At 38.0% G+C, this 12,298-nt stretch overlaps 1 protein-coding gene across 3 annotated transcripts in view; it reads left to right on the top strand.

Annotated features, from left to right (window-relative positions):
* Nucleotides 1-12,298, top strand: part of LCLAT1 (lysocardiolipin acyltransferase 1) — a 181,516-nt gene that overhangs the window by 95,436 nt on the left and 73,782 nt on the right. For all 3 annotated transcript variants that reach the window (XM_082745265.1, XM_082745266.1, XM_082745264.1), the window contains exon 4: nucleotides 7,471-7,617. In XM_082745265.1, the coding sequence (XP_082601391.1) occupies nucleotides 7,471-7,617 (147 nt within the window). The remainder of the gene's footprint in view (nucleotides 1-7,470; nucleotides 7,618-12,298) is intronic.

Here is a 12,298-nt window from a genome sequence, read left to right on the forward strand (position 1 = left end):
ATCAGTTGCCCAGTTATTTATCCAGCCATAGATGTATGAAATAAATACCAAAAAATACATGTTTGAAGATCTCCACAATGTTAAGAAAACTCTGGGTGTTGCTTTAAACACAAAGTATGCATTGATGGCAATGACGTGGAAAAAGAAGTTCACTCTGAATTTGTTCTTATGATTTTTATGAAAGGGAGAAAAATGCTTAAGCTCAAGGGAGTAGGAAAGATTCAAAAGCGTAAGTGATGTCTACATGGATATGAGAAGACAGAGGCACAGAGGGGAAGAATCATCTTCAGGGGAGAGATCCAAGAGCTAGACGAATGCAGCCATTTTACTTCCCTTTCTGTGATTTCTGAAACACACAGACTGTTCAGGAAAATTTCATGGCATAACCCCAGAGGTCTTGCTACTGTAGCTTGCTTCCCTTAGGGAAGCAACAGATGGTCTCACTTGGAATGGACAAATACCTTCTACCTCTCAGTATTGCTCAGTCTAGAACATTCTTTATACATAGGAAGACAATCTAGACTTAACATTTGTGGAAAATGTACCATTTTAAGGGGAGTCTAATATAAAAAAATGGGAAGTTTAAGCTCCGAGGAATACATAATTCCCCTAGGAGAACTTAAACTATGTTTACCTACTAATTTTAGAGAGATTCAAGTACCCATTGCTGAGAGTCTGTTTGGTGACTGGTTAAAAACATAACTTTGGAGCCAAACTGCTTGTGTCTGAAACTGGGCTTTATCACTTATTTGCTCTTTGAGTTGCAGTGTGCCTCAGTTTCCTCATCCATAAAATAGGACAGTTTACCTAATTCATAAGGTTGTCTTGAGAATTCATTGAATTAATGAAAAATGCTTTGAATAGTATCAGGCACATAGCAACCATTCAATAAGCATTTTTTAAAAAATTTTAAAATTTTTTTATAAACATATAAAGTATTTTCAATAAGCATTTTTATTAAAATTGTTAACTCTTTGGGGTGCCTGGGTGGCTCAGTGGGTCAAAGCCTCTGCCTTCATTCAGCTCAGGTCATGATCTTAGGGTCTTGGGATCGAGCCCCGCATCGGGCTCTCTGCTCAGCAGGGAGCCTGCTTCCTCCTCTCTCTCTCTCTGCCTGCCTCTCTGCCTATTTGTGATCTCTGTTTGTCAAATAAAAAAATAAAATTTTTTTTAAAAAAATTGTTAACTCTTCATATTTGTCATAACTTACAGTTTTTGTTGTTTGTCCTAACAGTTGGCTGCTATAAAAAGAACCAATTGGGGGATGCCTGCATGGGTCAGTCGGTTAAGAGTCTGACTCTTGATTTGGCTCAGGTTATGATCTCAGGGTCCTGAGATGGAGCCCCACATTGGACTCTGCATTCAGCAGGGAGTCTGCATGAGATGCTCTCTCTGAAATAAATCTTAAAAAAAATTGTAAATCCTAAAAATTAAGGAGACACTTACTGAAATAAACTGTTAGTAGACCAGACTGAGAATCAAATTAGTGAGGCGAATGATCATACCAGTGGATTTTCCTTGAGCACAGTGTCATTTGAAAGGAGATGAGAAGTATGAGAGTACAGGTCCAGAAGTTAACAGCTAGCTAGCTAACCTAAGATCCAGATAGACAGAATAAAGAGGATAGTAATGTATTTTCTTAACTAATGGAAGAAATATCCCCAGTGTTAAAAGAAAGACTCATATTAGAAGAATATAGCAACTGCTGAGCAGATTTTTTTTTTTTTAAGATTTTATTTATTTATTTGACAGACAGAGATCACAAGTAGGCAGAGAGGCAGGCGGGAGGTTGGGGTGGGGAAAGCAGGCTCCCTGCTGAGCAGAGAGCCTGATGTGGGGCTTGATCCCAGGACCTTGGGATCATGACCTGAGCCGAAGGCAGAGGCTTAACCCACTGAGCCACCCAAGCACCCCTGCTGAGCAGAATTAATGAAAAAATCCCATACCTAGACTCACACGGGGAACATTCCATGAAACCAAGAGTAAAGAGAAAACCATGCAAGCTTCCAGAGGGGGGAAAAGATTAGGTTATCTACACAGATCAGATTGATGTCAGATGTCTTAGCAGCCCTACCAGATGATGGAAGACCGTGGAAAAATAGCTTTGAAATTCTCAAGGGAAAATGATTTGGAATTTCAAGTTTTGTTTTTAGCCAAACTGGCCTCCAAAAAACTCGAGAACAAATAAATACATTTTAGGAATGCAAAGATTTAAACATGTTTTGAAAGGAATTCCTTCAGGAGGACTAACAGAAGACCATAAGATAAAAGAAACAGTGATAAGGAAGCCAGTCAAGTCCAGGCAATTAAAATTATTTCTGTGAAGCATAAGGAATGCGTTAGTAATAATAATAGCAACTTTGGGGGAACTATTGGATGATTTATGCAAATTTGGAAAAGCACAAGAGGAAAGCATAAGTTTTTGGGGAGAAGATTATTGTTTAACTCAATGTTGATAGAAGTTTAAATGTTTGTCAAAAATGAAAAGTTGGAAAAAATTTCAAGGATGTCCATTAAAAGAACAAAACAGGGTGTATAGTTTCCAAACCACTGGAGTAGGAGGTAGCAAACTGCTCCATAAAGGGCTAGGTACTAAATACTTCAGGCTTTGTGGGCAATACCGTCTCTCTGCCACACCTGTGCCGCTCAGAAACAGCCATAGACAGTCTCCGTAACATGTAGGTGTGGCCGAGCTCCAATCAAACTTTGTTTATAAACACAAAATTTGAATTTCATATAATTTTCATAGATTACAAAGTACTATTCTTGACTCGTGGTCTATTCAGAGACAGTGGGCTGGGTTTGGTCCATAGTTCGTGGACCTCTGCATTGGAGAACAAAGAAGGGGGTGGAGAAAAAATAATTTCAGCTAAAGACAGAAAAGGGGAAAACGATGGGCAGAAATCATGAAGTCTAGCAAACATGAAACATAAATGATGTCAGTAAAAGAAGCAGCAGTTCCCCAATAATGTGAATGGAATAAACTTTTCCATTAAAGACAGATTCTCAGATTGGGTACATTCTACATGATAATAGGTCATAGTATAACAGAACAGGGCTAACTGAAGTATCATTCACATAACAGTGCCAGTTAGCAAACTGTGACCCAACCACCTTGAGAGAAGGGAGCAGGAGAGAAGAGTACTTGGAAACTTATAGTGTTGTGACATTGTTAACAACTTCCAAGTGTGTGATCATTGTTCTAGTAATTCATTTTATTGCATTTCACAAAACTGTTAGTCAATAATGGTTTAGAGATTAAAACTGCTTTGAGCAGCAATAGTAGAGAATACAATGTCGGCATCAAAAAATGAGGTAGATCCATATGTATATGTGATAAATGAAAACAAATCACGGACCAGTATATAAGATATGATTTTAAGTGGTTTTTTTAAAAGCACCAATTGTATATGTAATGAGTTTTTTAAAATGCAGAATAATTCATATCAAACTGTTAACTTTGGTTCAACTAAAGAGAAGTGATGATTGTTGGACCTGGGGGCTTGAAGGACATGGAGTATTTTCTTGTTTGAATCTACATAGTTTTATATTGTTTGACATTTTTTTTAACTTTTTTTTTAAAGCTGTATGTTTTCACTTATTGTATAATGTTTCTTAAACATTTGATTATTTAAATGGACGATCTTATGGTCCTTTCAATACTTGGCAATTGAATATCCATATAGAAAACAAGGATCTTAGCCTCTGCCTCACATGATATACAAAAATTATTTTTAGATGGATTATAGAACAAAATGTGAAAGTTAAAGCACTAAAGCTTCTAGAAGAATACATGGAATAATGTCTTCAGAAATTGGAGTAGGCAAAAATTTCTTTCTTCTTTAAAAAAAAAAAAAAAAAAGATTTGTCAGAGAGATCGAGTGCAGGCAGAGGAAGAAGCAGGTTCCCCAATGAGCTGGGAGCCTGATGTGGACCTATTCCAGGACTCCAGGATCATGACCTGAGCAAAGGTAGACACTTAACCCATCTTGAACCACCCAGGGATTCCCTAGGCAAAAATTTCTTAAGACACAAAAAGCATGAGCCACAAGGTCACAACTTGTAAATTGGGCTTCATTAGTATTAGATGTAAGTTCATAACAAGACACTATTAAGCCTCAGACTGAGAGATGATCTTTGGCATATTATATCTTTGAAACCTAGAATTATGTATATATTTTCTGTGTATGTGTGTGCAGAAAGTTTGGAGAGGCACTTCACAAAAAACATCAGTGCCTGTTGTGCATATGAAAAGGCTCTCAGTCAACATGATTAATCATAAGAGAAATGCAAACTCACACTATTATCCGTGGATTAGAATGGCTAAAATTGGGGTGCCTGGGTGGCTCATCCAGTTAAGTATCTGCCTTAAGCATAGGTTGTGATCCCAGGGTCCCAGGATTGAGCCCCAAATCAGGCTCCCTATTCAGCGGAGAGCCTGCTTCTCCTCCTGGGTCTGCCTGCTGCTCCCCCTGCTTATGCTCTCTCTGTCAAATGAATAAGTAAAATCTTAAAAAAAAAAAAAAAGAACAGCTAAAATTAAAAGGCCCCATAAGATCTAGTGTTGGCAAGGCATAGATCAGTTAGAAACTCACCTGTTGGTGGTGGGTGTGTCAGTTGATATAATCATTTTGAGAAAAAAAAAAAAACTGTGTACTAAGTCTGGGTGTATATAAATCCTGTGCTGTAGCTGCTTCACTCCTGAGTATTCACTTAAGAAAAGTAGGTGCTTATGCTCAACAAAAGATACAAGAATAACCATGCTAACTTTATTCCTAATAACCAAGAAGTCTCTCCATCAGCAGTACAAATAAGTTGGTGTATATTCATCTAATTGACTGTTACACAGCAATGCATAGAATATACTGCTACCTATAATTACATGGATGAATCTCATTGACTGAAATTGAGCAAAAGGAGCCAAAGATGAAAAAATACCTACCGTGTGAATTCATTTATATGCTTTATGATGAAAAAAGTCAAAATAATGGTTTCCTTGGGAAGCGGGGGACAGAGGCAGTAACTCACTGGCAGGGGGGGCAAATGGGAATATTCTGGGATGCTGGAAATGTTCAGCACCTTAATCTGGATGGTGGCCACATGTTATTAAGCTTTACACCTACATACTTAATATCTGCACACTTTAGCTTATACCTCAGTAAAAATGTTTAAAAAGGGGGCATGTGGGTGGCTCAGTCGGTTAAGCGTCCAAGTCTTGATTTTGGCTCAGGGTCATGATCTCAGGGTTGTGGAACTGAGCTCCACACCAAGCTTCACAGTCAGTGGGTAGTCTGCTTGGGATTCTCTCTCCTTCTCTCTCTCACATAAATCTTTTAAAAAACAATTTAAAAAAGAAAACCCCAACTCAGGTTTTACCTTCTGTTATGAAATTGTGTCCTTATCCTATGCCAAATTTTTAACATACTCAGGGGCTTTTTTTCCTAGGTCTGCATTATTTTCCATTTGTCTGTTTCTGTAGATGCATTGTTCTGGCTTACTCATGGTTGCTTTATAATACATTTAATAGTTAATGGTGTGAGTCTCTCCTACTCATTCTTCTGTTTCAAAGTTATCTTGGATATTTTCACTTCTTATTATAGATAGTTTTTAGACTTAAATAGCCAAATTCTCATATACCCTCATGCCATTGGAATTTTGATTGTAATTATATGAAACTAATAAATTAAAAATTTGGAGATGATTGGTATGTGGGTCAAAGTTCAGTTTCCTCCCAGTTCTGTAGTTGTCTTCATGTAATGCCTACAGGTTATTTTTATTTTTGTACCTTTTTGTTTTGCTATTGTGCCTGGGAACTTTTTGGTTACATATTTATGTTCCCTGATGTACTAGTATTATTATAACTTCTTAATCTCAATAACGGTAAAAGTTATTATTTACTGACACTTTGTGCTAAGTAGTCTTACTTTTTTCAAGAGTCCCTATCAGGTAACCGCATTGTGCTAATTTTTACATTTGGGGTCTGTGAGGGACAAAGACTGAACAGCTGTTTTGTGGCAGAGCTAGGATTCTAACCCAGGCAGTCTTACTCCAGAGCTATGCTGCTTACAAACACCGTGGGCCTAGGTGTCCTCAGGTGAAGCGAGAGAGACGAGTAGGAAGGCCAAGTGTGGGATCAAGTCTAACAATGATGGATAAGACTGACAGTACAGTGCGTGAGTAGTAATTGGTTGTATAAGGGCAAGACCTATAGTAAAGTGGATTGTCGAGTGTACCTTCATTTATATTTGTAGACTACAGGATTCTAGTTTGGACTTACTCAAACCAAATCATCTTACAATTTTTTAAGTGATTAACCAATGGTTTAATGATCATTTTCTATATTCCCAGGGTGTCATTGTATTTACCAAATGATAGTTACTGTTTTAGTTGTGTTCTTTGTTTGCAAGGAGCTATCACTTACTCCCTCTAGTTGAAGCAGTGATAGTATATTGTAAAGATACACATGACCGTAAGGGAGACGGACTCCTGTGGATATCCAAGAGATGGATCCATAGACCGGCCAGCCTTTGTGGAGACTAAAAATGTCTTCTGTTCCAGATTAAAATCAGCTATAGGCATCTCAGCAGCAAGATTTTAGATCTTTCCTGCAATGTGCTGATTTTATGTTCCCTCAGCTGCTGCTGGCATATTATCTGCCGTCTTGTCCGTCTGTTTACTTTCATATTGCCAGTATATTTTCTCCATGGTCCCAGGTAAAATTTCTGACAGATCATTTGATTGGCCATCGTAGTTAATGTGTTTGGGCCAAGTGTCTCATGCTTTATAGACTACAGAACAGACAATAGGTTGGCTGAGTCAACTTTACCAGTAGTTCTAGTCATTTCGGCCAGGGAGGGATGACTGGTTCGGTGAAACATGGCTCATCTAAAACGACCTCCTTCAGTGTTCAGTAACAAGGTTGATTTGCCCTAAATATAAAGGAAATGTGATCACAGTATATATTCTGGTTAATGTGTTTAGTACCCATTACACCTTTTCCCTTTTAAATAAAGTCTAAAGAAGGGGCTAACTTTGAAAATAGCAATTGAATTTATAGGTTAAGTAGTATAGCAGGGGAAATACTTGACATTAGAACAGTCTCTTGCTTACTGTTTTGTAAGCCTGATAACATGTTGTATATCTCTTGTAGATACCTTGTTTAAAATGTCTGGTTAGGATCATTAAAACTGGAGGAGTTACTGACAAATATTGGGGAAGTTTTTTTCCTGGCTATTTTAATAGCTGGGTTTGACTTGAAAAGAGGTTTTGAGAATTTTACAAACCCATGAATTTAACAAGAATATTTTCTGGTGTATGTGTTACTTAACCAAAGATCAGTGCTGAATTTAAGGTATATCATGAGATCCTTATTAGGATAATAGATAATTCATGATAAAAAATTGAAAAATTCAATAATATGTGGATATTAACAATAAAATTATATGTAAATGCTTGTTAAATTGATTCTAGGTTGGGCCATGCAGGCTGCTGCCTATATCTTCATTCACAGGAAATGGAAGGATGACCAGAGCCATTTTGAAGACATAATTGATTATTTTTGTGATATCCGTGAACCACTGCAACTCCTCCTATTCCCAGAAGGGACTGATTTCACAGGTAGGTAGCCTGGGATCGAATCACAGAATTTTAAAACATGAAGGAACTTAGAAATCACTTGATCTAAACTTCTGTTCTTCAGATGAAATCAGTGAAACCAGTAAGATTAATGGTCTTAATGGTCCACCACTAAGTCATTCACTCTGAATCAGTAGCACACTAGAACCTAGAATTCCTGGTTTCCAGACCATAGACTTTATGATGGGCAACTCCAAGAGGTCATTATTATTCACACTTGCCATCCTAGAGCTTTATATTTTAAGTCACATTATATAAGTGTCAGCCTTTTACTTTTATATAATTTCTTATAATTTTTATGGAACCACAAAATTAAACCCCCAAATAGCCAGTGAAATCTTACGAAAAACAAAGCGTCATTTTAAAATGCCCTTCCTGGGCACCTGGGTGGCTCAGTGGGTTAAGCCTCTGCCTTCAGCTCAGGTCATGATCTCAGGGTCCTGGGATAGAGGTCCGCGTGGGGCTCTCTGCTCTGCTGGGAGCCTGCCTCTCCCTCTCTGTCTGCCTGACTCTCTGCCTACTTGTGATCTCTCTGTCAAATAAATTAAAAAAAAAAAATCCCCTTCCTGTTCCGTATATTCTCTGTCCTCTTTTAGGATACAAATATATCCATTAGACCCTTTTTTCTCAACTTCTTTTTCATAAGAAAAGGGTATAATAGGGGCACCTGGGTGGCTCAGTGGGTTAAGCCTTTGCCTTCGGCTCAGGTCATGATCTCAGGGTCCTGGAATTGAGCCCTACATTGGGCTCTCTGCTCAGCGGGGAGCCTGCTTCCCCCTTCTCTTTGCCTGCCTCTCTGCCTACTTGTGATCTCTCTGTCAAATAAATAAATAAAATCTTATAAAGAAAAGAAAAGAAAAGAAAAGGGTATAATAGTAACCAGTTTCATTTATTGTTGTTTTAAGTTATTATGTTGTCCTTCTCTGGGTATTTTAAAGCCTTATCTCTAATTAAGCAGGAAAGGCTTTGTCCTGTCCTCAAGAAAATTCAGCCTCCACTGAATTGTGGAGAGGACACAAGAGGACATATTTAAGACTTTTCTACCTTCCTAGATATTAAACTATATATATATATATATATATATATATATATATATATATATATATGCCAAGATGCCACTGTATCTCAAGGAATTCTTTTTTTTTTTTTTTTTTTTTTTTTAACTTTTTATTTTTTATATACATACATTTTTATCCCCAGGGGTACAGGTCTGTGAATCACCAGGTTTACACACTTCACAGCACTCACCAAAGCACATACCCTCCCCAATGTCCATAATCCCACCCCCTTCTCCCAAACCCCCTCCCCCCAGCAACCCTCAGTTTGTTTTGTGAGATTAAGAGTCACTTATGTTTAGTCTCCCTCCCAATCCCATTTTGTTTCATTTTTTCTTCTTCTACCCACTTAAGCCTCCATGTTGCATCACCACTTCCTCATATCAGGGAGAGTGCACCCGAATGTTTATAGCAGCAATGTCCACAATAGTCAAGGAATTCTTTAAAAATTAAAAAGGAAATACAGTCTTTTATCCTTAATCAGTGGTTCTCACACTTTTTTTTAAAAACACGGGTCATTTTTGCGGATGAAACTGCCTATAGCAGTCTGGAATTTAAGACAGATTGAAGAAGTGTTGTGGTTGAATATTGGCAGGGTGGAATAAGCTTGGACAGGAAGCAGTTCTGTGGAATCCAACTCAAAAGATCAAAATTCTATGGGCGCCTGGGTGGCTCAGTGGTTAAGCCGCTGCCTTCGGCTCAGGTCATGATCTCAGGGTCCTGGGATCGAGTCCCGCATCGGGCTCTCTGCTCAGCAGGGAGCCTGCTTCCTCCTCTCTCTCTCTCTGCCTGCCTCTCTGCCTACTTGTGATTTCTCTCTGTCAAATAAATAAATAAAATCTTTAAAAAAAAAAAAAAAGATCAAAATTCTAAAACTGTTAATTCCCTGCTTACTTCAAGAAAGATACAGCAGAATTTGAGAAGGATCTGGTAGATAAAGGTCTGCTGTACAAGAGAAGACAGACTGAAGGAGGGTAGAACTAACGTCTAAAAATTGCAAATAGGGGTGCTAACGTCTAAAAATTGCAAATAGGGGTGCCTGGGTGGCTCAATCATTAAGCAGTTAACTGCCTTTAGCTCATGTCATGATCTCAGGATCCTGGGATTAAGCACCCCCGCTAGGCTCTCTGCTTGGCCTGTTCTCTGCCTCCCACTCACATTGCTTTGATCCCTCCCCCGCTATGTCTCTTTCTGTCAAAAAAAAAAAATAAAATAATAAAATCTTAAAAAAAAAAATCACAATAGTATGGAAGGCTAGTACATGAACCTGTCTTCCAAATCCTCGATACCAGATGGAGGCAACTGAGAGCTACTGAGAAGGACAACCCTTAGAGCTTCAGAGGGGAGAACATACCAGTTCACTGTGTGTACATAATAATTTATGGAACCCAGTACCTACAAAGAGTTCAAGATGAAAAATACAAACTACACAACTATTTAAGTGAATTGGTAACTAAGCCATACTCTGCAACTGAGAAAAATTGAGGTATTTTGGGAAACATTTACTGTTAGGTCCGCGGTCGAAGGAATGAGACTGATACAAAGCGAAGGTGAAGCAAAGCTTTATTTCTCGCCAGGCACTGAGAGTCAAACTGCCAACCTTTTGGGGCCGCCTCTTACAGAGAAGGCGACCCCTCCCTGCCTTACAGACTAACTTTTATAGAGCAAAGGCCATGTGGTTGAGCCTGGCCACACATAGGTGGCCCATGAGATTGTAACACACAGAGAAAGCTGCATAGGCTAGGTTCCACACGAGTGTCCAATTGAATTACAATTCACCCCATAGTAGCTGTTTGAACTAGCCTATCACCTTGGTCAGAAATGGCACCCAAAAGGTGCCTGAAAGGTGGAGCCCACACTCCTTGGTAGCTCGGGAGACAGTATGCGCGCCCCACTGATTGGATGTCTCCACGGGGCACGACTCATCCCTGCATTAGGGCTGTTATCTCCACCTGACCTGACCCGCCCTTGTATTTGGGCTCTGTTATCAGGGACTGGTTGACCAGATTTTACTGGTTTCCCTGGTTTCCCGGACTTGCTTTTAAGTAAGCCCCCTGGGGGGATGGTGGGTAGGGTCAGTTTAAGTTTTACTGCATAAACAACAAAATGGCTGTTCAACAGAGGTGGAGCCGCTCTGGCTGAATAGGCCCTTACATTTACCATTGATACAAGGTAGAACTTTTTGAATTAACCGTTACACAGGGAACTGAACTAAATGAATCATGGCAATTTTTATTGAATAATATGATGTACTAAAATATATGCTTACTCTATAGGTTTGATTTTTATAGTGAGGATTCTAAAAGTAGTTGGATCACAGAGGATAATACTGAGGATAATAATATTGGCTGCATATTGTTTAAGCTTGAAAATATAGGTTGTAAATTAATTGATTCCTAGAGCTCAACTATCACTACTAAGTTCTGATGGACATACAGCTGTATTAAATCTTTTATTACTAAAGAATATATAACACTTAAATTTGGCTGCTGAAATACCAGCTGTATTATAGAAAGTAATTTACTGAGATGATAGATGGATTGATATTTGTGAATGCCAAAGCAGACACTAAAGAATGACACCTTTGGATGTTATTTAGTAATTAATAGCTAATGGAAAAAAAGCTCTGGATTAATGCTACTTTTTGGTATATGAGTGTTAAAATGTTTATATATTAGCTCTTCTAAGCCTCTAAAATTTATATTTAAAACTTTTTTCAGTCTATTTTTTTTCTCAAGTGTCTTTTTTACATGATGAACTTAACCTCTAGTGGCATATTTTCAGGGTCCAGAATACTCACCATTACATGATGTAGTTGCATATTTTTTAAGTTAAAATGGTATTTACATTTTAAAGCCAACTTTCAAAAGCTAGATTGTTTGCCAAATAGAGAAAACAGATCCTGAAGCTTTCAAAAGGTTTCGTTTTTGTTTTTGTTTTTGTTTTAAACAGGATTATACAGGTAGTTTTAATCTGGGATAAATGATTATCTTTATTAATTCAAGGGTGTTTTAGTTTTACCACAATTAACTTGAAACTTGGGATTTTTAAGCCCAAGGGGAATGTTCTGTAACCCTCTTTTAAATTCTGAGTCCAACTTGCTTGCATATTTTCAAAGTAGTGTGTTTAAATATGACTTTACATATATTTTATCTTTATATGCTATTGTTGGTTTAATTTTGGGGGGGGCTATGGAAGTCATATATGTGAACTTGGAAATTTTAGAAACATAGAAAAGAGCACAAAAGTTGCTGTAATTCCACTGCCCATAAACAGACACTATTAAAAATTTGGCCCATTGCTTTTTGATCATTTGATCACAGATGCATGCAGGCATGCACACCACATGTGCATAAGCACACACATACAGTTTTAAACAGTTATAAAAAAGAATTATACATTTCTTTGCACTTAGTGTTATCTTATCTTTCCTACCACTATTTATTCTTATAAAACATGTGTTTCGAAGGGTGGGCAGTTCTAGATTATATTGGTTTATTAGGTAGGGTTGTCTAGCAAAAACAGAACCAACGGGATGTGTGTGCATATATGTATGTGTATGTACTTGTGTGTGTGGAGAGTTTGAGAGTGAGAGAAATTGAGATGGG

This window comes from Mustela nivalis, assembly GCF_964662115.1.
Source record: "Mustela nivalis genome assembly, chromosome: 8".
Lineage (NCBI taxonomy): Eukaryota > Metazoa > Chordata > Mammalia > Carnivora > Mustelidae > Mustela > Mustela nivalis.